A 25,246-nucleotide genomic window follows, 5' to 3' on the forward strand; every position below is an offset into this window, starting at 1 on the left:
CAATCAATAAAGTTTCTGAATAAATATTTGTTACACCAGCGGAGTGTCGGACCATAGGATCCGACACTACGCTAGATAGTACGGACCGAACATTACCTGGCGGACTGCCCTCTCCCCAAATGCGGATTGTCTGCCTATTATGATGTTCGGACATCAAAACCTTCTTTCAATATTTTCGGACGTCCGAACCGCTACAAAAAATGTTAGACCTGGGTGAGGCTGGCTATCGCCAATTCAATTGGCGACACCTCCTATCGCCGTTTCAATTGGCGAAATAATATTGGGCCCTCTACAGGACGGCTATAGCCGGGTGTGGCACGGCGGTACCTCCTACCGCCACTTCATCTGGCGGTAAGGACTTACCGCCGTTTCATCCGGCGATATGTTGAATGAGCCGTGGCCCAGCCCACATACCGCCAATTCATCTGGCGGTAGCCCTCTTCCGCCGAACGAACTGGCTACAGGATGACAATTTTGCAAAAATTATTTGAGTATATATTTTTGATAAATCGAAAAAATAATATAAAAATAAAAAAACTCCTCTCTCGCTCACTCCATCGGGCTGGTTTGGCCACTCTGTGCGCAGACGATGATCTGGCCCATTTTGGCTTGGTCATGTGGCCCACTCGTCGGATAAAAACAACTGGGCCCTGATGCGATCAAAAAAGATTCTGCATCTGCATCTGGATGGGTGGTTAGATCGCATCGCATCGCACAAGTGTCTCAAAAAAAAATCGCATCGTACAAGTGTCTAAAAAAACGCATCGCACACCCCTCGCATGCCTAAACCTCAACCGGAGGACTTCGATTTAAATAAGAGTATAGTAGTTACCATCTCGTGCTAGCTGCAGCAGCGCGCGACACGCACGCTGACGGGAAAATAATCAAATTTGACCAGTGGGCTTGTAAAACAAGAGGATTTATCTAATCCCTCAGTTTCAAATTGGAAGAAGCTTCTTTTACACCGGAAATAAAGGTTTCTTTGTTGCCAAGATCACATGAACGACGACCCGTAGACAGCAAGGAAAGCGATGGTTCGACGTTAAATTCGGACTCTCCGGTTTTCTTCTGTGTTCACGTCACAGCTCCCCGCCTCTCCGACCTCCATGATTCGTAGGAATAAAATCATCCCGAAATTATTGTCATATTCTTTTAATCTTTTGGATGGATGTCTCTCTCCCTCTCGATCGATGTTTATCCATGTCTTCCATATTCATTTATATGCATGTCGTAATTTTGGATATGGATAAGTCCGGTCTCAACGGAGATTTTGTGGAGGATTTTATAACATTAAATATTATTAATTTTACTGATATGTCAAAAGAGAGAGGATAAAGTTTCATAGGAGGTGAGAAAAGTTTCATCACTATTAAATTCATCTGGCATAGTTATCTAGTTTCCGATAACTGTGTCATGAAACTGTGCACTAAAATTAGCCTAACGATAATCCTTTAGGCGCATGAATCACGGCATGTGTTGTCTGACCTGTAATTAAACTGTCAACTGGAAGTTAATTTAATTTCATTTAATTTAATTTTATTTTATCAGGACTGGAATACTTAAATTGGCACACAGCCACACATGTGCTGAGGTGCGCAGGTGCGCAACAAATCCAGCCGGGGCTCGGACCTGAATTTGTTGCTCTCACTTCCAGATGGGCCCCACCCACCGCGAGGAGACATGAGACAATAGTGTGTTCTGTCTGCCAGGTAGGCCCCGCCGGGACGGATCCCTCGCCCCGCTTCTTCTACCGAAATCGTCGCTTCCGACGCCCCAGAGCCGCGCGGCGCCGGTGACCTTCCCTTCCCCGGGCCCCTCCACCGAGCCGGCCCCTGCCGTCGGATGCGACGGCGACGGAGACGGCGTCAATGGCATCCTACTCCGCCGCCGAGCCCGGCATCCGCCTCACCGATCGAGGTACGCTGCCCGAGGCGTTGATTTCGTTCACGTTCGCTGAAAATTCAGCGATTATCAGGGTCGATTTGGTGCGTCCTTGTGCTCACGGGGGGTTTTGATCTGGGCGTCTGTGGGATTCTTCTGCTCAGCGAGGAGGTCGTCGGTGGGACTCAGATTCATGGTGCTCCTGATGCACGTGCTCTTCGTCGGCGCCGTCTTCGTCCTCGATCCGTCTCTCGGCTGGCGAATCCATGAGGAGCCGTGGTGATTTGCACTCGATATCTTCTTAATTTCCTCATGTTCGCTCGGCTCGAGCCTATATTAGGATGCCATGTCGCTTTTTGCTTGGTGTAGAGAAGCATGGTTCTATTCTAGCTCTAGGTTGTCACATCACTATATATGGTTTTAGTTGCCTAGCACTGGTATTTCTAAACTTGCCTGATTTGAGGGGGGAAATAGCTTTTCGGTTGTTTAGGCAAGTATTTCTGCATCTGATCATTGATCTAATCTAAGATGACTTCACATGAATCTGCATGACCGAGAGAACATGACCTTCTTAGAGGCATTTTTGTATTGAATAATAATTGCACATCGTCCTGCTACTCGTGCAAGTGTCATTCTGTCTGTTCTGCTTAAAATTCCTGGCTTACACTTTTTTAATAGTAGTTTTCTCTCTCTGCGCAGTATGTAGCATTAGTGCTCCTATTCAGGTCTGCAAGTTTTGTTTTGACTCATGAATTTATGACAAAAATGTGAAGTGGATTTCGTTGCTCTGTCTGAACCAAGTGTTTTTCCATTCTTTAATCTTACAATTCATTTCAGGTATATAGGGGTGTATGGAGTGCTTGTCCTGCTCACGCTAGTGCAGTACTTATACACAGCTGGCTCATCTCCAGGGTAATTTCCATCACATAGACTTTGTCCTCATCCTCCACTCATGGAATAATATGACGGTTAAGGAGGTGTGTTTAACTCTATGTTTTATGTGCTCCTGTCTCATCAGGTATGTTATTGATGTAATGAGAGCTGGTTCAACGATGCATGCGACCTTCGTCAATACTGCTACTCTTTCAAAGTAATGTCTTTAGTATCATAGCATTGCATCTGGTAATTCGATCTCTCTGGCATTGGCAAAACATGTGGGAGGCATGCATTGATATTTATACTTTCTTTTGCTCTCTTTTTGATGATTAAGAAAAGGCAGTCAAATTCAAGAAATGGAAACATAAGTTCCCCAACGAGCCGTGCCCAACTACAGAAACTTACCACGATGACTCCTACTTCGTCATGGGCGCAGATAGTTATGGATCTATATCCTCCAGGGTCAAGCAGCAGGTACAGTGACTGTTGAGAAATTCCTCCTTTTTGATTTGAGGCAACAATGTCTTCGAAGTGGTGCTGTATATTTCTAATATTTGTTTTCTCGTTTTAGCCTTGTATTTGCCACACAGTAATATGTTTAAAATCTATTCATTGTCTTTTTAGGGATTGGACTTGCACTTACTGCAGGGTTGTTCAGGTATTCTTTTATTCTCAAAAGTTAAGTGCTGAATGTTCTACAATTTTGACATGCAAGTGGGTATTTGAGTTGGTCGCAGGAGCCATTTTTTCTTCAAGTTATGCACAAATCTGTTTGGCAAAATTTTAAGAGTTGTCTGTTCAATAACCTTTTTGAAAATTTACCGAGTCTGTTCAAATCTTGTGTGTCAAGTTTCTGAAAATAAAATTGTGCATATTTGATTATATTTGTTAGTATAGCTGAGGTGAAAAGTTTTGCTCTTCGCATCCTTGCTTGACTAGCTGTTTCTTTGTCAGCTTATGACATTCAAAGATCCATCTGATTGTGAAGGTTATTGTGCATTGGGAATCCTCTAAAACTTAATGCTTTGTTGAGGATTTACCAGTTTATAACTGATTAGCAATGTGGCTGGTCACAGGACTTCACTTTTATGTAGTGAACTTTTGCCATCTTATTTGTTCAGAACTGTTATTCCAAAATGCCAATGTTCAAGTTCTGCTACCAACATCTTTTGCAGCCACCTCGTACCAGGCACTGTCATGACTGCGATAAATGTGTCCTTCAATTCGATCATCACTGCATATGGCTTGGAACATGCATTGGCAAAAAGAATCATTGCCGTTTTTGGTGAGTTCATAATGTGGCTTTCTCTTTCCCTATATGTTCCATCCACTTGCACGGTAGTTGCATATGTGATGTGCTTGAGTGTTTTTTTTATTGTGTGCGTGTGTTTTGGGGGGGGGGGGGCATCGATCGATGATCATTCTGAGGATCCTATTGTGTCCACAGATATATCCTTTTTTTTTGACAGAAAGTAGGACCCATACTATGGAGCATTTATGTTGTGTGCCAATAGACAGATTGCACTTGTATGCAACTGAGCGCTTGAGAATCGACAGCCCCTCTTTTTTTGTGATATTTTCAGTTTTTCCTTTTGTCTGCTTAAGAATGTGAAACTATGTGGCATACTGGCATGTGAACCTGGTCAGAAGACATCGTTAGTGTTCTGTATTGAATGATGTACGAAGCTAACCTAACTACAACTTTATTTGATTACACATTAAAATTTTAGTATTGTTTATCGTTGTGCTGTGCAATTACAGTATGATACTATTGTTTAGCCTTCACTTTGTTCTTACAGTTGTATAACAAACTTTTCCTAGGTGGTACATATTTGAAGAAACAATCCTGTGTATCTGGACTGTTGCTCTCTACATCGAGTCATTATGTTTAGATTTGGACAAGGCCTGGTATGTTATGTTATATTTAATACTCTTCAAAATTTATAGGCTGTTCATATATTGAGAAATTTATGCTTTCACAACATCGAGGCTTTGTTCTTTTGTTTTAAATAAGTGCCATTTTCATCATGGTTACAGGTGGAAGGACTTTGTTGGTGTAATATTGCTGGCAGTGTTGATCTTTATCCTTATATTCCTACTGCTGTTATTGGGGTTTCATACGTATGTTTTCTCCATGTCTGATGTTTCTAACAGTAAATAGTCTTTTAATTGTTTTTTAACTAAAATGTCCAAGCGCATCTTCAACTTTACATTTCTTTCCTTGAGTCAGGAGGTCAAGAACAACTACTCGCAATACAAGTAAAAGTGACAAACACGGGGAAAACCCACAGGCACATAAATTACAAGCCAGCAATAAAACTGGCATTAAACAGTTCCACTTATTCCTGGATAACCAGTTTTTTAAAAGCATCAAAGCTACACATCTTCAAAGCTAGAAGCTTATATACTTATCATATTTATACAACATGTTATGTAGCTCATGAACCCCAAATCAATAACACTTTGTATATGAATGCTTGTTGGCCTGATACAATTTTCAGGTACATTGCTCTAACAAATCAAACAACCTACGAAGTTGCTAGAAGGAAGCGCATATTCTACTTAAGGTATGCCACTATAGAAGCAACTTGTTTTGTCATCAGTATTTTTTTTTATCGCTGAAATAATAGCAGAGTGGTGTAACGAGGCTGTACCACTTGCAGGGGAGTACCTGAAAGAGTTCATCCATTCAGTAAAGGCATATGCCGAAATCTGTATGACTTCTGTTGTTCTAGCCAGAAAGGATTTATTTTAGAAGCTTTGCCCCCAACCGAGGAGCTGGAAGCTAGAGCTGCTCTTTACACATGCCGAGATGTCATTTGCTGCCGATGCTGCTGATAGGCTGTGCCATAGAATTCTGCCCATCTAGCCAGATCCACAGTTCTCTGTTCAACAGTGCGCTAATGGAAGCAAATTTTAGTGACCTGCAACCGTTAGGTGCTCCCAGGAGTTCATTATTTGTGCATATTCATTTGTACATCTTCACTCAGAAAATGTGTGCCCTGAGATTCAGTTGCTCAGAGTTCATCTGTAATTCTCTATGACCTTTCTTTCAAATAGGTTCAGGACAGATATAATTTACTTGTTTCAAAATGTACATTCGAGGTGTGGCTGGTAGTATCAGAATTTAGTCTATGACCTGAGCCGTTCTTGTTTGTGTTACTCACCATCACCATCAGGTATTTGCAAATTTTATCTTCATAGTTTTGTTTTTGTGATTTTTTCCCGATATGTGGGTATAATTCGAATAGTTCCTTTAAGATTATCTTCTAAAGCCAATTTGTTTTGGCATTTTCAGATGACGGTTGTAAGGCTTTAAGCATCGAATGATGCCAGTTCTGGACTTATTTATTTAAAAACAAATCTGTTATTTTCATGGGAATGGTATGTTCGCTGATCAAGGTGGTGTATGAGTGTGTCTAGAAGAAACAGTTTCTATGGTTCGTCAGCATTAGTGCTAAAAATGCTAATGCCTCGTCTATAGGACAGCCTAGATCCAGGACAGCGCCGTGGCTTCTGCTTCAAGTTCCAAGTATTCAAGACCGGACCGGCTGGCGGCTGCGGGAACAATTGCTGTAAACTTGTAATGAAACTAAGTGGGCCACCCGTGCATTTGCGCGGCTAGATATGTTATAAGGTTGCATTCTTTATTTTCTATTATAATTTTGTGTTTTTTAAGCTATGAGTAGAAACTATATTTTTTATATGTAATTTTTAAATATTGAAACGTCCTATCTCATTTATGTAAAGATAGTAGAAACGTGTTGAGGCGAGACACGTTGAGTTTATTAGTGTTTGTCCTAGTGGGTCCGTCTTTAGCTGTATTCGGCCGTGGCGACACCGCTACATATTGCAGCCGTTCTTGGCACCCAGCCAGACGAGGAATGATTCGTATGTGATCCACGGAAACGGTTTGAGTCCGTTTGCATGGAGGATATATATCCAGCAATATAATACGGAGGCCGCGGCCGGGCGTCTAGAGGACACCAGCTCGCGGCGGCATCGTATTGTTGGTTAAGGGATATTTTTGACTAAATTTATTATAACGGTAGTGGTGAGTAATTTACCTGACTAATAATTTAAGGGGTATTTTTGACTAATTATATTACAATGGTAGTGGTGGGTAATTTACCTGACTAAGAAGTTAAGGGGTATTTTTGACTAATTATATTATAATGGTAGTTGTGGCTAATTTAAATTTCTCTTATTTTCTCCGATTAACGTGGGAATTTCTAGATCTTGAGAGCGAACGTGGAGGCTCCGTTTGTTGGTCAAATAATAAAATAATAGATGGTAACTGCTGACCTACCTGAACACACCGCCCAGATGGGTTCAGAATGAAAGGTTTCAGAAATGATACCCAGCGAGGTGGTGAGGACGTCCCTTGCACAGTGAAGAAGCTTCTCGCCGTGTCGTCTGAGAACCTGTCCCGCTTGTCCATCAGAGTACGGGAATCCATGGCTCTAAGCTCTTCGATGTTCCGGCCACGTTGGTATCGATCTGGGCCGCGGCACTGTCGACATAGCCTGGGTTCGCACCATTGCAGCTCTGCATTTCGAAACTCATCTGACTATCTGAGTCATTTGTCTTGGCAGGAGCAACTTTCCATTTGTATATAATTTATGCACCTTTTGCAGTTCTTGCAGTCCTAACAACGCCCCACGCTATCAGCGTATGGTACTTGTACTAGGTTTACCTCCACAGGTACAGGACACGGCCTGAAAGTGGAGTTGGTTGCATGAGTCGAGCGCCAACGGTCGCTGATGCAGTGCAAACTCATCTTGGCATTTCTTTCCCAATTCCACTTTCTGTTTGTCCATTGCTATGACAAGAGAATGCGCAACTTGCACAGTTGCGCAGAAGAGGACAGCTGCATTCATGCCCCGCAGCCACTGTGAGTTTTTCATCCACTGGGCCATCATCTTGCACCGAGGCTAGATGCATTCACCGAGACTGAACAGTGACGTGCCTCCTTGCATTATGCTGAAACCGATGAAAGACATGAGCTCGGGTTCACCTGCTCCAAAGTTTTGCCTACGCTGATTGTGCTGGGGCCTGCTCCTTGAACCGATCAGAAGATATTGTACTAATCATGTAACATGATGATAAAGCAGCCTCGTAGGGTTCAGTTGACATCAAAGGACTTGCCAGTACTGCCTATATATCTTTTTCACAGTCCGCTTAATGATATACTTTTGGTGGAGTACTGGAAAGAACGCGATCAGAGGACCCTCCAGCATGAATCTAAATCACCGACAGTGACACAAGTGGGTGCAGATTATACGGAATGGTATACTGCACTACAGTGCGGCGGCAATGGCTGGTTCCCTGGTTTGCATGGGCGGAGCTACCTTGATGCCTGGGTATTCCCAGGAATACCCAACTTTTTTCTTCAAAAATCACTTGTACATTAAGTATACATATATGCATATATTATGTTAAATCTATTTCTTCATTTTCTCAGCCTAGCGACACCTCTAATACGAGTATATGACCCAGGCCAACAGTCCAATCCCCACTCCCACCTCCTGTTGTTGTAAGGCCAGTTCCCTCGCGCGCATTTTGTAGCTCCTGGTTGCTGCGAGGTTGCGAGCAGGCGGCCATGGAAATTAGCAAGCCGGCTAGGTGGCCAACGGCAGCGCACATAAGTACCCAGCAGTTTAGTCCTACTATCCAATACTACCCAGCAGGGGTGCCGCTGTGCTGGCGATGAGCTGCAGGTGCACGGTTCTGCTAATCTGCTTCTCTCTGAATACTAGTAATTATAGGGGCATGTGATGTGCTTACAAAGTGTGTTGCAAAGGAGGTTCGGTTGGCAACATGGTGTGCTTACGAGCGTGGAAATGTGGAATGGATTGCTCGTCCCCCGTGCAAGAATTTGAATTTGTAACTACAAGTGTTTTGTTGCTGATTAAAGAAATTTGAGATTTCATGGCATTACAAATGGAACCATAACCTACCCCATATTATGATGGCATGGCTCAGGGTCCGCATTCTCCGACGAGGGTACGTAGCGGGTGTTGTGCGATTACAGTGTAGCTGTACAGCAAAGCTTCTATAGCGGTTATGGGAGAATGATGACCGTGGACTCGTTTAGAAAATAGGAATACCCAACTTCTAAATTCTGGCTCCGCCACTGCTGGTTTGGCGTAGTAACCTCTGCTTTTCTGTCATCTGTTTTAGTGGCTGTGCAAGTAGTTGAATCTCCATTGGATCATGGGCTCATGGCCAATGTTTTGGTCACATGGTCTGTAAACCGTTGTTGTTTTAGGTACCCCTGCGTGGGTTGCTAGTTGTAGTTTTTTCCTTTATTTTTTCGGGTGATTTCTTACACCCTTTTGTTCTCTTTTGTCGGCTGTCAGTCTTTGCTTTGCTTCCTTGTACGAGTACTAAATTGTCACGGCAAATCTCTTGCCGTGCTTTGGAAAAGAAAGAAAATGCCGAAAGCCATGGGGGGAATAGCAGCAGTGTTTCTTTACTCACTGCATGTACTTCAGAAACTTGGACGGTTCACTCTTGTCCGCTCCTAGCCTTGAACTGCTTCCCCCCTTTCTTCTGTGGCGCCTGCATTTTCCTCATCTCGATCCAGGTTGCACCTGGTACGGGTAGTTGGCACTTGGCAAGCCTCCAAGTCATATAGCCCCGACAACTTCACAGCACGGTGCCATTTCCCCCATTAAACATTGCAGCATACGGTCAGCATGTCAGTAGACAGTAGTTAACACTGTCCCAATACATTTAACTCGTTTTTTGCAAGAATATCACGAGAGTAATCGTGACCTGCTAGCTACGTGCACAGCCATCCATTACTTTACTCTTGATTGCATTCGCCCACCTAATGCTTATACTAAGTTTAATTCAGAGATCGATCGACGACATCAGAGAGATCAGATGTCTCAAAACTCTCAACTTGCACCTCAAGAACTCTTCAACGGATCTTATTCTCATTGCATGTCAAACATACAAACGTAAGCAAACTTGTCTCTGCCCGACTGTATTTTTTTCTTCTTCTAGGAACATAAAAAGGAGGCACGTTCGTCTTAACATTAAAAAAGAAAGAGATAGTGTGTCGAATTCTTGCGCTATGTGTAGGCTGCTTACCGGCCGGTCTTGATCAAACCCACGACTTTCAGTTAGACGAAGTCCACTTGAGGATTCCTGCTAAGTGAGGTCGAAGACGAAGGCTTTACAGAAAGTCATGGTCTCAAGTCTCTACAAACAGCCCCTGAATTGACTACTTGGCGCTTGGCAGAAACGAAACTCAGCTGCCTAAATCCGCCGAATTTGGTCGAATTACGGACAAACCCCGCAGCTGACCGGGTATCAGCCTGCTAACCCTTTTTTCGAATTACGGACAAGCTGCATATAAACCACGAGGGAATTAAACTAACGCCGTTCCTTTTCAAATGCCGGGCAGTCTCGATATACTCTTCATACGTCCATCCAAAATCGACAGAGTATCTTAGACCGCTCGCAAGTTGCACGAGTGCCTGTCTAATTTTTTTTCCCTCGCCGAAGGCCGTGGAAACTGGAATGTTTCGAGAGGCCCTGCTTTGCCTGACTGTCCAGGATGATGGAAATGCAAGTTGTAGAACTAAGTTGTGGTTGTTAACCACCGGAATACTGAAATCCAAGTATGCAAATAGTGACATCAAGGTTACGTACCCCGTACCTTATCCTGATCGTCGTCTCAGGGACTAATTGCATCACATGTCTTAATCTTCTCCCTCGTTTCCGAGGCTGCAGGTGTTCATGCGCACTACTTGTCTACTTTAAAATTCTACTAGTCAACAGGCACCTAACCTGTAGCGTGTCTCGGGACCCGTGAGGTGTGCCAAACTGCCAATATCTGCACATGTCAACAGGCACCGAGCTCTGTCGCTGGATGTACGCGCGTGTCCATGAGAAAATTCCGTCCTCCCCAAACTCACAGTCACAGAGCAGGATGGATGCACTGAACTTATCCCCGGCGGCGGAAGTTGTGGTCGAACCCGTCTGAACTCTGAACCTTCTGTCGTTGAGGTCGAGTCGGGACCATGGTTAACCTTACCGGTGGGAACCGGTCCGGTTTGACCGGTCCGGACCGGTTTGACCGGTCCGGACCGGTTCCGGTTCCGACCGGTTCCCAACCGGTCCAAATTCAAATTTTGAATTTGAATTCAAAAAAATGAAAAATTCTCAAAAAATTCCTAAAAATATTTCAAGGTGTGATGAATCTAATGGTGTCAAATTTTCTCAAAAATTCGTTCATTTAGTATGGTTTGCGGAATTTATAAGTTAAATAAAAAAAACGTGCATACGAAAGTATACAAATACAATGTAAAAGTAGTATAAAAAAGAGTTGGAGGGTTCATTTAGACTAAAATATGTTGTACAAACATTTATTTAGTATACTTTGTGGGCATTTGAATTTAAAAAAAAAAAGAAAAAAATTTGAATTTGACCTGTACCAGTCAAACCGGCCGGTTACCATCCAAACCGGCCGGTATACCGGCCAAACCGGCCGGTATACCGGTCTAACCGACCGGCATACCGATCGGAACCGGTTGAACGGGGAAGTTTGAATTCAAATTTGAATTCCACCGGTTCCGACCGGTAACCGGCCAAACCGGACCGGTATACCGGAACCGGAGGCCGGCGGTTACCGGTCACCGGTCGGATACGTGAACCCTGGTCGGGACTCGAAACAGTCCATTCAAGCCAGCTCCTGCTGCCGCCGCCGCTGGCCAGTCCAGTCGTGTCCAGGATTTTACTTACCGACCGGTCCGGCCAAACCGGTGCGATCCGGTACCGGTATACCGGTCCGGTTTGGTCGGAAACCGGTCAGTACCGGTGGAAGTCAAATTTGAATTCAAATTTCGCAGTTCAAACGGTTCGTACCGGTATACCGGCCGGTTTGACCGGTTTACTGGCCGGTTTGACCGGTAACCGGTCGGTTTGATCGGTAACCGGCCAAATTCAATTTTTTTGTTTAAATTCAAATGCCCGCAAAGTATACTAAATAAATATTTGTATAACATGTTTTAGTCTAAATGAACTCTCCATTTTTTTTACTACTTTTACATTGTATTTGTATACTTTTGTATGCACGCTTTTTTTTAACTTTAAATCTCCGCAAACTATACTAAATGAATGATTTTTGAGAAAATTTGACACCATTAGATTCGTCGCACCTTGAAGTATTTTTAGGAATTTTTTGAGAATTTTTCATTTTTTAAATTTAAATTTGAATTTTGAATTTGGGCCGGTTTGGTACCGGTCCAAACCGGAACGGGACGGACTGGTTTGACCGCGTATCTGAAACGACCGATCAGCCATGTCGCCGTCGGTCGATCGACGTGGCTCCAAGCACAATAATCTCCCATCGCAGCATGCCAACATGGTACCAAGTCGAGTGAGGCTACGCCGCAGACGAGCTGCAGCCCCGAGCTTGTCACGTCCGATAGGCGATAGCGCAGTGCTCGTGCGACCGTGCACGCACTCAGGATCGCCGTCAGGACTCTGGCGGCGCATCAGCTACGGTTCTTCGTTACTCCCATCACTAGTCGTCGCGCTCAGCCGCTCACGGCATCGCCGGCGGCCCGGAAAAGATGCGCCCGGGCCCGGCCTTCCCCGGAATTGGAGAACCGAGCGAACCGGGGCCCCCACGAGCCAGTCCACGTGACCCCACAGTTTTCTTTTTTTGAATAAAAAGGCCCCCACAGAATTCCCTCAAGGCCTCAACCGGTGGTAGCCCACCTGACCCCCGCTCCGCCCATCACGGAGCACGGAAAAGGCTCACGGCATGGAACGGCGAAATCTAACGCCGCCGTTTGGCACGGCTCTTGAGAGGGCTTCACGAGCGGTTTCACGTGAAGCCCTCCCAAACGTTTGTTTCAGGACCGGCTTCACATGTGAAGCCGGTTCTGAAGCCGTCGGCGGCTTACACAGGCAAGGTGAAGCCATGAAATCATGGCTTCACGCGGCTTACACATCAATCTAACAAGTGAAGCTGTTTTGCCAAACATTTTCTAAAACGGCTCCAACTCCACCAGAGAAGCCGCTCCATCTGAGGAGCCAGAGCCGGAGCTGTTTTTGGAAGAACCGAAGCCCTGCCAAACGGGGCCTAATTATCACGCGCGCGATAAATCGCCGCACCATCGCAGAAGGGGAAAGAAGCCCCTGTTCTTCTTCTTCTCGGAGCTAGGGGAGGGATTGCGCGGCGGCCATCAAGTTAGGGGAGGGGGGAGGGGGAGGGGGGTGGCCGGCGAGGTCGCCGGCAGCCGGGGTGGTGGAGGGCGGCGGCGGTCTTAAGATCTTGTGTTGCTGGGGGGTGGTGGCGGGGGTGGTGGAAAGCTCCATGGCCACCGGACCTAGAAGAGGAGGTGTTGGGGGGGAGGAATCGAACGGCGGTGGGCGGTGGTGTGTGGGCGGACGGCGAAGCGGCGCGGCGGAGCGCGCGCCGGCCGGGGTGGTGGGCGCCGGTGGCCGGGCCAGGTCCCGGACGGGGGCGTGGCGCCGGAGAGGTTAGGGGAGGGCGGGGATGTGCCGGCGGTGGTTGGTAGGCGAATGACGCGGCGGCGAGAGTCGCCGGCCGGGGCGGAGGACGAAGGGGCGGGGGCGGAGGACGCGGGGCGGAGTGGAGAAGATGAACAAAACTTCTGTGATGGAATTCGGGGGAATTGCAAAAAGCAATAAATAGACATCCCCATGGAACCGACCAACCACCACCGGCCCCGGCCAGCACCACTGGCAGACGGGCCCCACCCCCACCCCGAAACGGAAGGCCTCGGCCACCCGCCGCCACCATCCCTAAGAATGGATTCGGATCGGATACGGATGAAATCAGATCCGGATGTCACCTTTTACCACATTTTAATCCGGATACGAATGCGAATGCGGATCTCATCGGATACGAATACAAAACGGATAGTTTGAATCCGGATTCGGATCCGGATACCTTCTCGATTTGAAACATATAGCTACCATGAGTATCAGTTTATTTTGTCAACAATTTTATAGTAAATCAAAATCATTATACAAGTAGTGAGTAAAGGACTAGAAGATAGCTAATAGAAAAAAATATATTTATCTATGCATAGCTTTTATATTAAATATATAATACTAATTATAAATATAAAATAAATAAATATTTAAATACTTAATAATTAAGATATATAAAAAAGATTTTATCATTAAATAAATAATTAATTTGACTCGTATTAAATAATTTTAATCATGAAATATATATATTAAATAGTTAAAGTTAATTTTTATATCATTACTAATTTTAATAAATATATTATTAGTTATCTAGATTTCTAAGTAATTTAAATAGTATACATCATCAAGTAATTAGGTATAAAGATAAATTTAACATTGTCTCACTAGTCACTTTTTCTTTGCGGATTCGGACGGATACGGATGTGATCGGATATTCCTTGAATACGAATATGGAATCGGATAGAGAAAAGTTCTTAAAATCAGATTCGGATGCATCCATATGACATTTATATTAAAATCGAATACGAATACGCATAAGAATATCCATATGTATGTTTTAAACAGATACGACGGATAATTCGGATGTTAGACATCCGCATCCCTCCATCCCGAGCGTGACTGGCGTGGCGGCGGCGTCGTGGAAGAATCGGTCCGGTCTCCAGAAACCCTGACCGCACCCTCACCGCTGCGCTCCATCCTGCCCCCGCCCCCTTTTATACGCGATCCATGCCTCGCTGCTTCCCGGTCTCACGGCTGACGGCTTCCTCGAGCGTTCCGTCCCATCCCGAATCTCCGGCCTCCCTTTAAAACCGTGCCCCGCCGCTGCGCCGGCCGTCCGCGCGTAGCCATCGCCGGGGTCGAAGCGGAATCGATCGATCGACTGATCCGGGTCACGGCGGAGGCTAGTGCTGCGAGGCGGTGAGGGTCAGGATGGTGGCCGGGTTCCGCCGCACGATCTCGTTCCCGGCGCCCAAGTCCCCCACGCCGCCCGCGGGCGGCGCGGGGCCCAGCAGCGCCTCCAGCAGCAAGTCCGCGGCGTACCGCGCCCGGTCCGCGAGCCTGCCGTGCCGGTTCCACCCGCTGGTGCTCCAGCTCGACGACGACGTCGCCGACCTGCGGGCGCTGGTGGCCCGCCTGGCTTCGCGGGCCTCCGCGGAGGCCGTGGCCGAGGGCGCGGAGCAGCTGGGGCGGGTGCTCGTCTCGCTCTCCGACCTGCTGCACCACCCGCAGGCGCAGGACCCGCTGCGCCGGCTCGCCCGCTCCCCGCTCGCGGAGCGGCTGCTGGACAACTTCCTCCGCCTCGCCGACGCGCACGGCAGCTTCCGCGCCGCGCTCGTCGCGCTCGCCGCGCTCCAGGCCGAGGCCCGCGCCGCGCTGCGCCGGGAGGAGCCGGCCCGCCTCGCGTCCGCGGCGCGCGCGCTGCGACGGTCCGGGCGCGACCTCCCGCGGATCGCGTCCGCGGCGCGCGCCGTGGCCGCCAAGGCGCCGCCCCCCGCGCCCGCCGGCCTCCCCGCCGACGCCGCGGCCATCGCGGCCGCCGTCATCGACGCGGCCGCCGCCGTCGCCTCGGCCTCCGCCGCGGTCTTCTCCGGCGTGTCCTGCCTCTCCGTCGCCGCCGCCACGGCGCGCGTCGAGGTCGAGGCCACGCCGTGCTGGATGCCCTCGCCCGCCAGGTTCGGCGGCACGCCGTCCGCCACGCCCAGGCACGTGGTCGTCACCACCAGGCCAGCCTCCTCCATGCTTCGCATTTGGTGGGTCGCCGACCTCATGTGCTGGATGTCGCGCGCCAAGCGCCGGTCCGCCAACAGGCAGCACGCCGATGATGGCCACGGCGCCGCGGCCGAGCCGCGGCGCCAGCTGGACGCCGCCGTGGACCCCGAGGAGCTGGAGAGGAAAACGGCTTTCGAGCGGCTGGACAACCTGGGACGGTGCATCGCGGACGTGGAGAGCAGCGGCGAGAAGGTGTTCAGAGCCCTCGTCAACACCAGAGTCTCCCTCCTCAACATCCTCAGCCCAGCATTCTGAAGTTCTGATTCCCCGAACAAAGCCTTCTGATTAGATCGGAACCCAGCGAATTCGATCAAATTTTGCGAGACCTTTGGGTGGAATGTGTACATAAAAATGTGGCATTATGAAATACTAGCAATGCTACGTTTTAGGGCGCTCCATTTTCTGTGTAATCATAGAATTCAGAGTTGGAGCGAGCTCACTAGTTGCTGAAAGATAAGAAATTTGTCAAGTGTCACTCTCTGTCTATGAGCTTGCGTTTTCATGTCAGTTCTGTCAGTCTCTGTCATCTACTCATCTCCATTATGTTCCGAAACTGAAGGACACATTGATCACTGAGGACTATCAGTAGTGCCGATCTTTCGTCTCTGATGAATACTACTTGTTCGGAGACTGAAGGCCAGATCGATCACCAAGGATAATTTCAGTTGTGCCGATCTCTCATCTCCGAATAGTTCAGAAACTGAAGGGGCAGATGCCCAGATTGATCACTGATGATCTCGCGCAGTTTCGTGGCTGCTGCTCGTGGAGCCGAAAGCCTGAAGCGCTGGCGACTCGACTCGAGCGTCGAGAGAGCGCGTGTGTTCATGGGCAGGCGCGTGCTCCGCGTCGTCATGCTCGCGAGGTCGGCCTCCGGATCGTTGGTTGGGTTCGGTGAGGTCACGTGGACGAATCATGGACCGATGGCACTGGCCGATTCGATCGCGGAGGTGCCGATCAGCACCAGGCTTTTCCAGCGCGATCCGCAGCAGCAGGGGAGCGGGAGGGGTGCGATCAGTGATGTGATGCCGCAGGCGCCTATCGCGCCGGCCCGGCGCGCACCGAGGGCCGGGGCCGTCGTGCCGTCGTGCCGATGATGGCGGTCAGGTGGTGGGGTGGGGTGGCCTGCTTCTGCTTCGAGATGCCTGACCGTTTTCCGTTTTTCTATGCGTGGCAGCTTCGGAGGAATATCAGAGTCACGTTCGGCCTTCTTTCCGTTAGATTATGACGGGACTCTGAATTCCAGTGCGGCAGTGCCGCATCCTGCAGACGCGGCAGATTCGTCGTGCCCTTTCTTTCTTGCAAGGGGAACCGGCACGGCTGCAGATTTCACGCAGGAGATCGATGGCCATTGGCGATCTGCCGAGCTCCAGCTCCCTGGAGAGAGAAGAAACGGAGAGGACGCGAGCAAGGTCAGGAGACGACCCGGAGAAGCGAAGGCACGGGGATGGGAATGGCCTTCCTGGCAGCAACAGCGATTGCACCTAGTCAATCCGTCCCTTGTGCACCAATGCCGTCCGCGAAGTCCCAAGGTGATGACCTGAACAACGGCCATTGTCATCGCCTTGATGTGGTTGGAGGGATCTTTTGACCCGGAATGAGCATATCTTCTCCATTTTCTCCTCGTTCTTTAATCGATCACCTAACCCACCTGCGAGGCGGCAATAATGCCACAAAGTAGCCAGTGAGACCAAAAACAAACACACGAACAATGTAACGTGGCACAGCGAAAGAAAAACAGGAGTGCAGATGCGGGAGAAAGAAACACTTCGCAGCCCATTCCACCCCTGCCTACTTCAACGGTTTCTTTTTTTTTTGTCGAGAAAAAAAAATCCGGAGTAGTACCTTGAATCAGTACCCAAATCGGCATGTGTGGCTGCAGAAGCAGCAGGAAAGAACACTTAGCGTGAGAAGGAGCTCTCTCCTTGGTGGATGTCTGTCTTCATTCTAAAGGCGATGATGCCATGTCATAGATAGCGGGTTCTGGAGATCTCTTCCGTTTCTTTCCTCCACTTCTGAATGTTTATTTAAGATAGCATGTCTGAAGCAAAGACCAACCGAAAGGCGCATTAGCAGTTTAGCACTCGCGTGTGCATAACTGTGAACCTTCCTCAGGTGATACCGTTGGGACAAGTTGCCCATTCCCCCCAAGCAAGATTATATTGTGGGTGAAATCACACTCCAAAATCCAAATGGGCGGTGCAGGGTGGCGATCTGTTTCGTCCTGAAGCCGTCACCGCGTTCAGTTCAATCTAGATACAGACCATGGAATTACAATTTCCTGGACTGAACATCTGACCAAGCCCCCGTTGCCAAACGAACAGATGGGCAACGTCCGTGCGCCATATGCATCATATCACCACGTTGCGGTAACGTTTGGGACTTAAAAAATAAGGTTAGCGTCAGCCTAGATTAGGTGCCAGCTGAGGCCGTAATTATGTGTCCAGTTAATTCCAGAGAGCGCGTCCCGTGCCACTTGGTCTTGTTTAATTGGAGATGACGCGACCGGGTTAACGGAAGAATTCGCATTTGAGTTCGAGTATCGGTGGCTTGGACACCGCCAATTGGGCGTGCCCCGGCTCCAGCAACTTGTACACGTCGCCCGTTCCGCACCACCTGGGTGGCTGGGTGTCTGGCCGCCAGCCGCATCGTGACATTTGCACTTGAGCTGAACCCTGTGCTCCTCATCTTCGCGCTTCACACCCAGGCAAAGCCAAGCCAAGCACGCGCGCGCGGACTGGCTGTCTGGCTGCCTGCCGGAACCGCGGGCTTCTTCGGTCGCCGCAGGCGCAGCGCGGCGCCAGATTCCGTATCCGCGAGCCGATGCGCCGCACATGAATCCGCGAGCCACAGAGTCCCGGGTCGCCGGACGTGGCCACACCCGCGCGCGCCGACGCGCTTTCGCAGGAAGCTAGCATCGGTGCGGTGGCACACAGCGCACGCACACACGACCGCGCGGCCTCGCCGAATTTCCACACCCAGGCCCCTGCCCATGCGACCGGTTCGCTGGCCACAGCTCCCGCGCGGCCGCGCTCCCCGTGCGGCTGCTGGATTCGTGATCTCGCCGGGGACGCCGGAGTCAAGGCCCCCGTCTTTTAATTTGTACTGCACGCGACGCGAGCGAAGGAAGCTGCCCGGCGGGCCGTCGGCAGCGTCGCGCTGGCCTCCTCGGGGTTCGGGGCGCGACGACCGTGTGCAAGGGTGCCGGTGGTTGGGTGGTGCCCCGACAGGTCGGGGCCCCGGCCGGGCGCCCCTGGCCGCGGCTGGACTTCGCTGGCGCTAGCCGTGGTGTGGACTCGTGGAGCAGCGTGGTGAGACAGGCGCGAGTCATCCGTTGCAGCTTGCGGGCGAGGGCGACCTGGGCCTTGTTTGGCACGCTACAAAACTAATGCGAACGTTTCCCGAAAAAAAAAATCGTATGCATGAAGTACTAAATAAAGTCTATTTGTAAAATTTTTTTAGGGATGTGTGTAATTTTTCGTGACGAATCTAATGACGATAATTAATCAATGATTGGCTACGGTGATGCTACAGTAATCATCCTCTAATCGCGCGGTCAAAGACCTTATTAGATTCTTCAGGGTCACTAGCGCGGGAGTTCTGGAGTTAGTTTTGTAAACTAATTTTATTTGACATCGTAATTAGCGGTCAAAATATTACTATTTATTAGCGCGCTACAAAACTAGCGCGAATCAAACGAGGCCCTGCTTGGCCTGCTTGCAATGCCGCAAGGGTCCGTGTAGTTTAGTGCCTTTGTCCGACTCCGAGCTGTGGACGCTGCAGGTCCCTGTACTCAGCGACCAAGAATTGTTTGAACACGACCGGTGAAGCTTAGCTAGCTACAGTGCACTATAAATCGTGCTAATGGCACCGAACAGTTGGTTTTGAACTTGAGACTAATTGCCTTTTCAAAACTTTATTGGACCAGCGACAGGCTTCTGATATCGTACTTGGAGACTAGGAAGGCTTCGCAAACCTTATGCGTGCTCTAACCATTTTGCCGTACGTATGGGTGTTTCTACTTTCTAGCCCTCACTTTGGCCGTCCTAACATGTCCTAACCTCCAAATTTGTGGCATTTTGATTAGATCCAAATTACTGATTCAAAGTCTATTTGTCAATATAGTGTTCTCTCCTCCCGTGGCGGATCCAAAATTTGCACTATGGGAGGCTCATCTCCCTTCTCCGGCCCCTCTTTATTCTTCTTCTCTCCCTTCTTTACTCTTCTTCTCCCTCCTCATCACCTCTTCTTTCCATGGAGTTCAAGAATCTTCTCTCTACAATAAAAAATACCGATCTTCACGTCGGTATGTATATTGGTCATTGGTCGGTAGCAGAATGTATCTATTTGATAATTACTTCCCGATTAGTCTTCGTAAGAACAAAGCGTATGCTTTTGCATTCATGATATTGGTATCTGTCAGCATAATGAGAACGGGGATACCCATAGCCTCGGTGAAGCGCCCCGACCCCAAAGATCGAGGCTAAACCATGTATTAATAACCGAAGTAAGCCTCCGGTACAATACATGTTACATCAAGTGGAGTCCAAAGTCATACAGAGCTTTATTCAACCCGTACACGAGGAGTAAAGTGACAACACAAGGCTACCACAAATAACCACAGGATAACGAATAACATAACGACATGCAAGACTAGCTCTTCGTCCATCACGGCTCCACTCGATCAGCTTGGGTGTGGACACGATCTACTCGTAATCTTCAGGCACAAAGTCAGGATCTTCTAAAAAAAATGATCAACAAGGGTTGAGTACGAAAGTACTCAGCAAGTCCCACCTCACCCTTACGGGGAGGGAGTTACAGATTAATATGCGAAGGTCCATTATTCAACTAGAATAAATAACAAATGTAGTATTAAAGGTAACCCAACCAGTCATCCATCTCAGGGGCTAGGTGGCTCAGCTAGTTGAGATGTCCACACCGTAACCTACCCAAACCGAGGGCACGGACCATTCGAATGGATTGTACACTCTGCAGAGGTTGTACGCTTTACCCACACGCACTTCACCGTCCGGAGACGGCTCCGTCATAGCCGACACCCAGCCGTGGCTCAACCCCGACTAGTCGCCCGCAAACCCCCGGGGTCTTGACCAATCCAGGTATCACCCCAAAATATATCCACCCCGGACGACTACCGGGTTAGCCAGTGGGATTAGACTAAGGTTTGCCCATACAAACTCATGTGGTCGTACTGAAAGTAGGTTAGGTGAGATGGCACCACAACACACGGTCCTTAAGGTTCATCAGGGCAGCCACAACCATGACCAACCAAACCCGAGATGTCACCACGACAGAGCTCGGTCGCAAGTCTACCACCATGGTAGCGCATGCACCAACACATCCCATACTGCCCTGATCTCATTACCAACCCAGTTTCATCATTTAACAAGATCTGATAACATGCAGGTCTGGCAGTAAATCAACATGCAACATGGCTTCATTCAGTGGTTTCTCTCATTCTCTCAGTGTTTCATCTCATGCCATCCCTATGTCTATCAAGTTTTATTTAACCTCACTTAGGATCAATCATGGTCAACATAAAGGATCGATGAGACTTGCCTTCGCTTTCGTACGCGTCGGCGACGGCGGTCTCCTGATCTCCCGGCTCCTCTGGTTTCTCTTCTGGAATCGGTTCTACTTCGTCATACGCGGCGGAAACAGCACAACCGACAAACAACATAAGCAAACATAAACATAAAATAAAATGAGCTCGAATTGGAAACAATTTAAGATATAGGGATAGGGATAATATTTTTGGGAGATTTTCTAATGGCATGGCCAAAACTATGTTAGAAATGGCGTGGTCGGACTTGGAGGCACTCGGAGGATTTTTGGCGCACGAAATGATAGGTTAAGGAGGCGTTTAAAGGCTAAACCGTAGTTAGGGAGAGTCGTAAATAGGATGAGTGGGTAGTATATGATTTTATAGGAATTCAGGGAAAAGAATCAATGGAATTGGGGTTTATATGTATGAGATATTATGGGTACAATATAGGCCTTTGATTAATTCCGAAAATAGATTAACACAAATAAAAGGGAGTTGCACGTGGTTAGCTAGTGGGCTGCTTGTTTATTTACGGGCTGGGCTGGTGGGCTCGCTCACTTGTGTGCTGGCTAAAACAAAAAAAATGACACAGGAGGGAGGGGGTCACGGGGACCAGAACGACGTCGTCCCCGTTTTCCCAGTGCCACCATGGCAGCATGCCCGAGCTCTCTGAGCTCCACGGGTACGGCGCTACCGGCCTCCATTCTCGAAGCCAAGGGTATGGTGAGAGAGAGGAGGGCAAAGGGGTTCAATCTTGGGGCCTCCCAATGGGGGTTACTGCTGAAAAAGGAGGGGACCACGGGCGGCCATGGTTGGCGGCCGGCGAGCTCGTGCAGGGCTCTGTACAGGAAGGGATAGGGAGGGTCGCAGCTTGGGAGAGGTGGAGGAAGGTGTGGGGATGCTCACCGTCGAAGCAATCGAGCTGTGGTGGCCGAACACCGGAGATCGACGAGGGGTGCTGTCCTCTGTTCAGAAGCAGGGGATGAGGAGGCGGGGAAGGAGATGAGCGGCGTGGCTGGACGGTTTGGCGAGCTTGATGACGTCGCAAGCGGGGAAGGCGATGTCCGGGGGCGGTGCGACGCGTGGCTGGTTCGTTGTTTCTGGCGTGTTTTGATTTGGTAAATTTTCGGGATGTTACAAACCTACCCCACTTAGGTTAAATCTCATCCCCGAGATTCTGCTAAACTACTAAAGAGACCAGGAAATTCGGCTCGGAGTGCGTCTTCTCTTAACCAAGTTGCTTCTGCTTTCGAATGTCTGCTCCACTGAACTCGACAAATTCTAACTGTTGAGTTGCGGGTTCTTCTCGTCAGTGTCCAAAATTTTCACTGGCACCTCTTGATATCTGAGATAATCTTGCAGGTCGATTGTCTCTGGGGCCACTTGTTCTTCCGGTACTCGCAGACACTTCCTGAGCTGGGACACATGGACTACATCGTGCACATCTGACATCTCTGCTGGAAACTGAAGCTTATAGGCTACCGTTCCCACTTTCTTGATAATTGGGAAAGGTCCAATGTAACGTGGAACCAACTTTCCTCGCACCTGGAATCTGCGTGTGCCGCGAATTGGGGAAACTTTAAGGTACACATAGTCTCCAACTTCGAAGCTGAGAGTACGTCTTCTTTTATCGGCATAACTTTTCTGGCGGGATTGAGCTGCCTTTAGATTCTCTCCGATTTCTGCTATCTTGTCTTCTACTTCTTTAATAAAATCTAGGCCCTCAATGATGCGGTCGCCAACTTCGGTCCACATGAGTGGTGTGCGACACTTCCTCCCGTATAGGGCTTCGAACGGCGACATCTTCAAACTTGACTGGTAGTTGTTGTTGTAAGAGAACTCCGCATATTTGCAAACTGTTTTCCCAATCTTTGCCATAAGTAAGAACACAGGCTCTTAGCATGTCTTCAAGGATCTAATTAACTCTTTCTGTCTGGCCATCAGTCTGAGGATGATAGGCTGAAATGAAGTCCAACTTTGTACTTAGTGCTTCATGTAACCTACTCCAGAATCTCGAAGTGAACTGGGTGCCTCTATCTGACACAATCCTCTTAGGTACTCCATGCAACTTCATAATACGCTCAATATATAACTTGGCTAATTTATCACCTCCATAAGTGGTACGCACTGGGATGAAGTGTGCCACTTTAGTGAGTCGATCCACAATCACCCAAACTGAGTCATGACCGCTCTGGGTTCTTGGTAGACCGGTGATAAAATCCATACTAACTTCATCCCACTTCCATACTGGGATCGGCAACGGCTGAAGCAATCCACTGGGCTTCTGGTGCTCTGCCTTGACCCTTTTGCACACATCACAATGAGCGACGAATCGAGCGATATCCCCCTTCATACCATTCCACCAATACTTCTCCTTAAGGTCCAGGTACATTTTCGTAGTGCCGGGGTGAATGGAATAAGCTGAGTTGTGGGCTTCATCCAAAATGGTCCTGTGGAAATGACCTTGTTTAGGCACACATAATCTCTTCTTGAACCACAAGACTCCATCTTTATCTACTCTGAAATCCGGGGCTTTTCCTTCACTGTTGCGACCTTTAATCCATACCAATCTTCTATCCTCCATCTGAGCTTCCTTGATCTGGTCATCCAGGACGGGATGAACACTAAGGTTGTAGTTGCAAGAACGGCGTACAACCCTTAGGTTCAACCTTCTCATTTCTTCACTCAGCTCTGGGGATTGTGTAACTAAGTGATGGCAATACGCTTTACGACTGAGCGCATCAGCCACCACATTAGGCTTTCCAGGGTGATAGTGCATTTCCAAATCATAGTCTTTGATCAACTCCAACCATCTTCTCTGTCTAAGGTTGAGATCTGACTGGGTGAAAATGTACTTCAGGCTCTTGTGATCCGTGTAGATTTCACACTTATTCCCGATTAGATAATGTCTCCAAATCTTGAGGGCATGCACAACTGCTGCTAACTCCAAGTCATGGGTGGGGTAGTTCTGCTCATGTATTCTCAATTATCTTGAGGCATAAGCTACAACTCTTCCTTCTTGCATAAGCACACAACCCAATCCTTGTCGGGATGCGTCGCAATAAACGACAAAGCTCTTCTGATTATCTGGCAAGACTAGCATTGGGGCAGAAGTTAGTCTCCTCTTCAACTCTTGAAAACTTCTCTCGCAAGCTTCAGACCAGACAAATTTCGTGTCCTTCCGGAGCAACTCGGTCATAGGCCGGGCTATCTTAGAGAAACCTTCGATGAATCTCCGGTAATAGCCGGCTAATCCCAAGAAACTCCTGATCTCCGAGGCTGAGGTTGATTACTTCCATTCTGATACTGCCTTGACCTTTTCTGGGTCCACTTCAACACCTTCAGCTGTTAAGACATGACCCAGAAAACTGACTCTCTGCAACCAGAATTCACACTTACTAAACTTGGCATACAACTGGTGTTTTCTGAGCTTTCCTAGCACAACTCTGAGATGTTGTCCATGCTCCTCAGCACTCTTAGAGTAGACCAGTATGTCATCTATGAAGACCACGACAAACTGATCTAACTCCTCCATAAACACCTTATTCATGAGGGTCATGAAAAAGGCAGGGGCATTAGTCAGACCAAAAGGCATCCCTGTGAACTCATACTGGCCATAACGGGTCCTGAAGGCTGTCTTAGAGATGTCCTCTTGTCGCACTCTGAGCTGATGATAACCTGACCTCAGATCTATCTTGGAGAAGAACTTAGCTCCTTTCAGCTGATCAAACAGGTCATCAATCCGAGGCAGAGGGTACTTGTTCTTGATGGTGACTGCATTCAGATCACGGTAGTCCACACAAAGTCTCATGCTTCCATCTTTCTTCTTCACAAAGAGCACTGGGGCTCCCCATGGAGAAGCAGCAGGTCTAATAAATCCCTTTTGTTGAAGCTCTTCAAGCTGCTTCTTTAACTCGCCAAGCTCTGGGGCTGCTAACCGATAGGCATTCTTTGCTATAGGCTTGGTTCCAAGGACTAAGTCAATAGTGAACTCCACATCTCTTTCTGGAGGCATACCGAGCAATTCATCTGGAAACACATCTGCGAATTCCTGAACTACTGGCACATCTTCTGAGGATTCTGCTTGGATGTGGTTCACCATGGAGTCTGATAGGCTAGGCTGGATTAGGCATGTGACTGTTAACCCTTGGTGGTTGGTGACTGTCACTGCTTTCT

General features: G+C 48.4%; 2 protein-coding genes across 2 annotated transcripts; both read left to right on the plus strand.

Moving 5' to 3' along the window:
- The first annotated feature begins 1,715 nt into the window (after nt 1-1,715).
- On the plus strand, nt 1,716-5,970 carry LOC120656760 (protein S-acyltransferase 10-like). The gene is made up of 11 exons (XM_039934943.1): nt 1,716-1,917; nt 2,046-2,160; nt 2,719-2,793; nt 2,900-2,971; nt 3,097-3,231; nt 3,382-3,415; nt 3,933-4,042; nt 4,579-4,665; nt 4,795-4,878; nt 5,259-5,324; nt 5,421-5,970. The coding sequence occupies exons 1-11, from the start codon at nt 1,869-1,871 to the stop codon at nt 5,593-5,595; spliced, it is 1,002 nt and encodes a 333-aa protein (XP_039790877.1). The 5' UTR covers nt 1,716-1,868; the 3' UTR covers nt 5,596-5,970.
- Nucleotides 5,971-14,451: 8,481 nt separating this feature from the next.
- LOC120656761 (translation initiation factor IF-2-like) lies at nt 14,452-16,017 on the plus strand. Its single transcript, XM_039934944.1, has one exon. The coding sequence runs from the start codon at nt 14,671-14,673 to the stop codon at nt 15,763-15,765; it is 1,095 nt and encodes a 364-aa protein (XP_039790878.1). The 5' UTR covers nt 14,452-14,670; the 3' UTR covers nt 15,766-16,017.
- Nucleotides 16,018-25,246: the final 9,229 nt, after the last annotated feature.

Source organism: Panicum virgatum, chromosome 1N (assembly GCF_016808335.1).
Source record: "Panicum virgatum strain AP13 chromosome 1N, P.virgatum_v5, whole genome shotgun sequence".
NCBI classification, from domain to species: domain Eukaryota; kingdom Viridiplantae; phylum Streptophyta; class Magnoliopsida; order Poales; family Poaceae; genus Panicum; species Panicum virgatum.

Bases quoted from the DNA above. Each gene is read 5' to 3' on its own strand.
- LOC120656760 (XM_039934943.1), top strand. From the start codon at position 1,869: ATGGCATCCTACTCCGCCGCCGAGCCCGGCATCCGCCTCACCGATCGA. The intron at 2,161-2,718 runs GTGATTTGCACT...AATTCATTTCAG, and splicing joins CGAATCCATGAGGAGCCGTG to GTATATAGGGGTGTATGGAG. The intron at 3,416-3,932 runs GTATTCTTTTAT...CATCTTTTGCAG, and splicing joins CTTACTGCAGGGTTGTTCAG to CCACCTCGTACCAGGCACTG.
- LOC120656761 (XM_039934944.1), top strand. From the start codon at position 14,671: ATGGTGGCCGGGTTCCGCCGCACGATCTCGTTCCCGGCGCCCAAGTCC.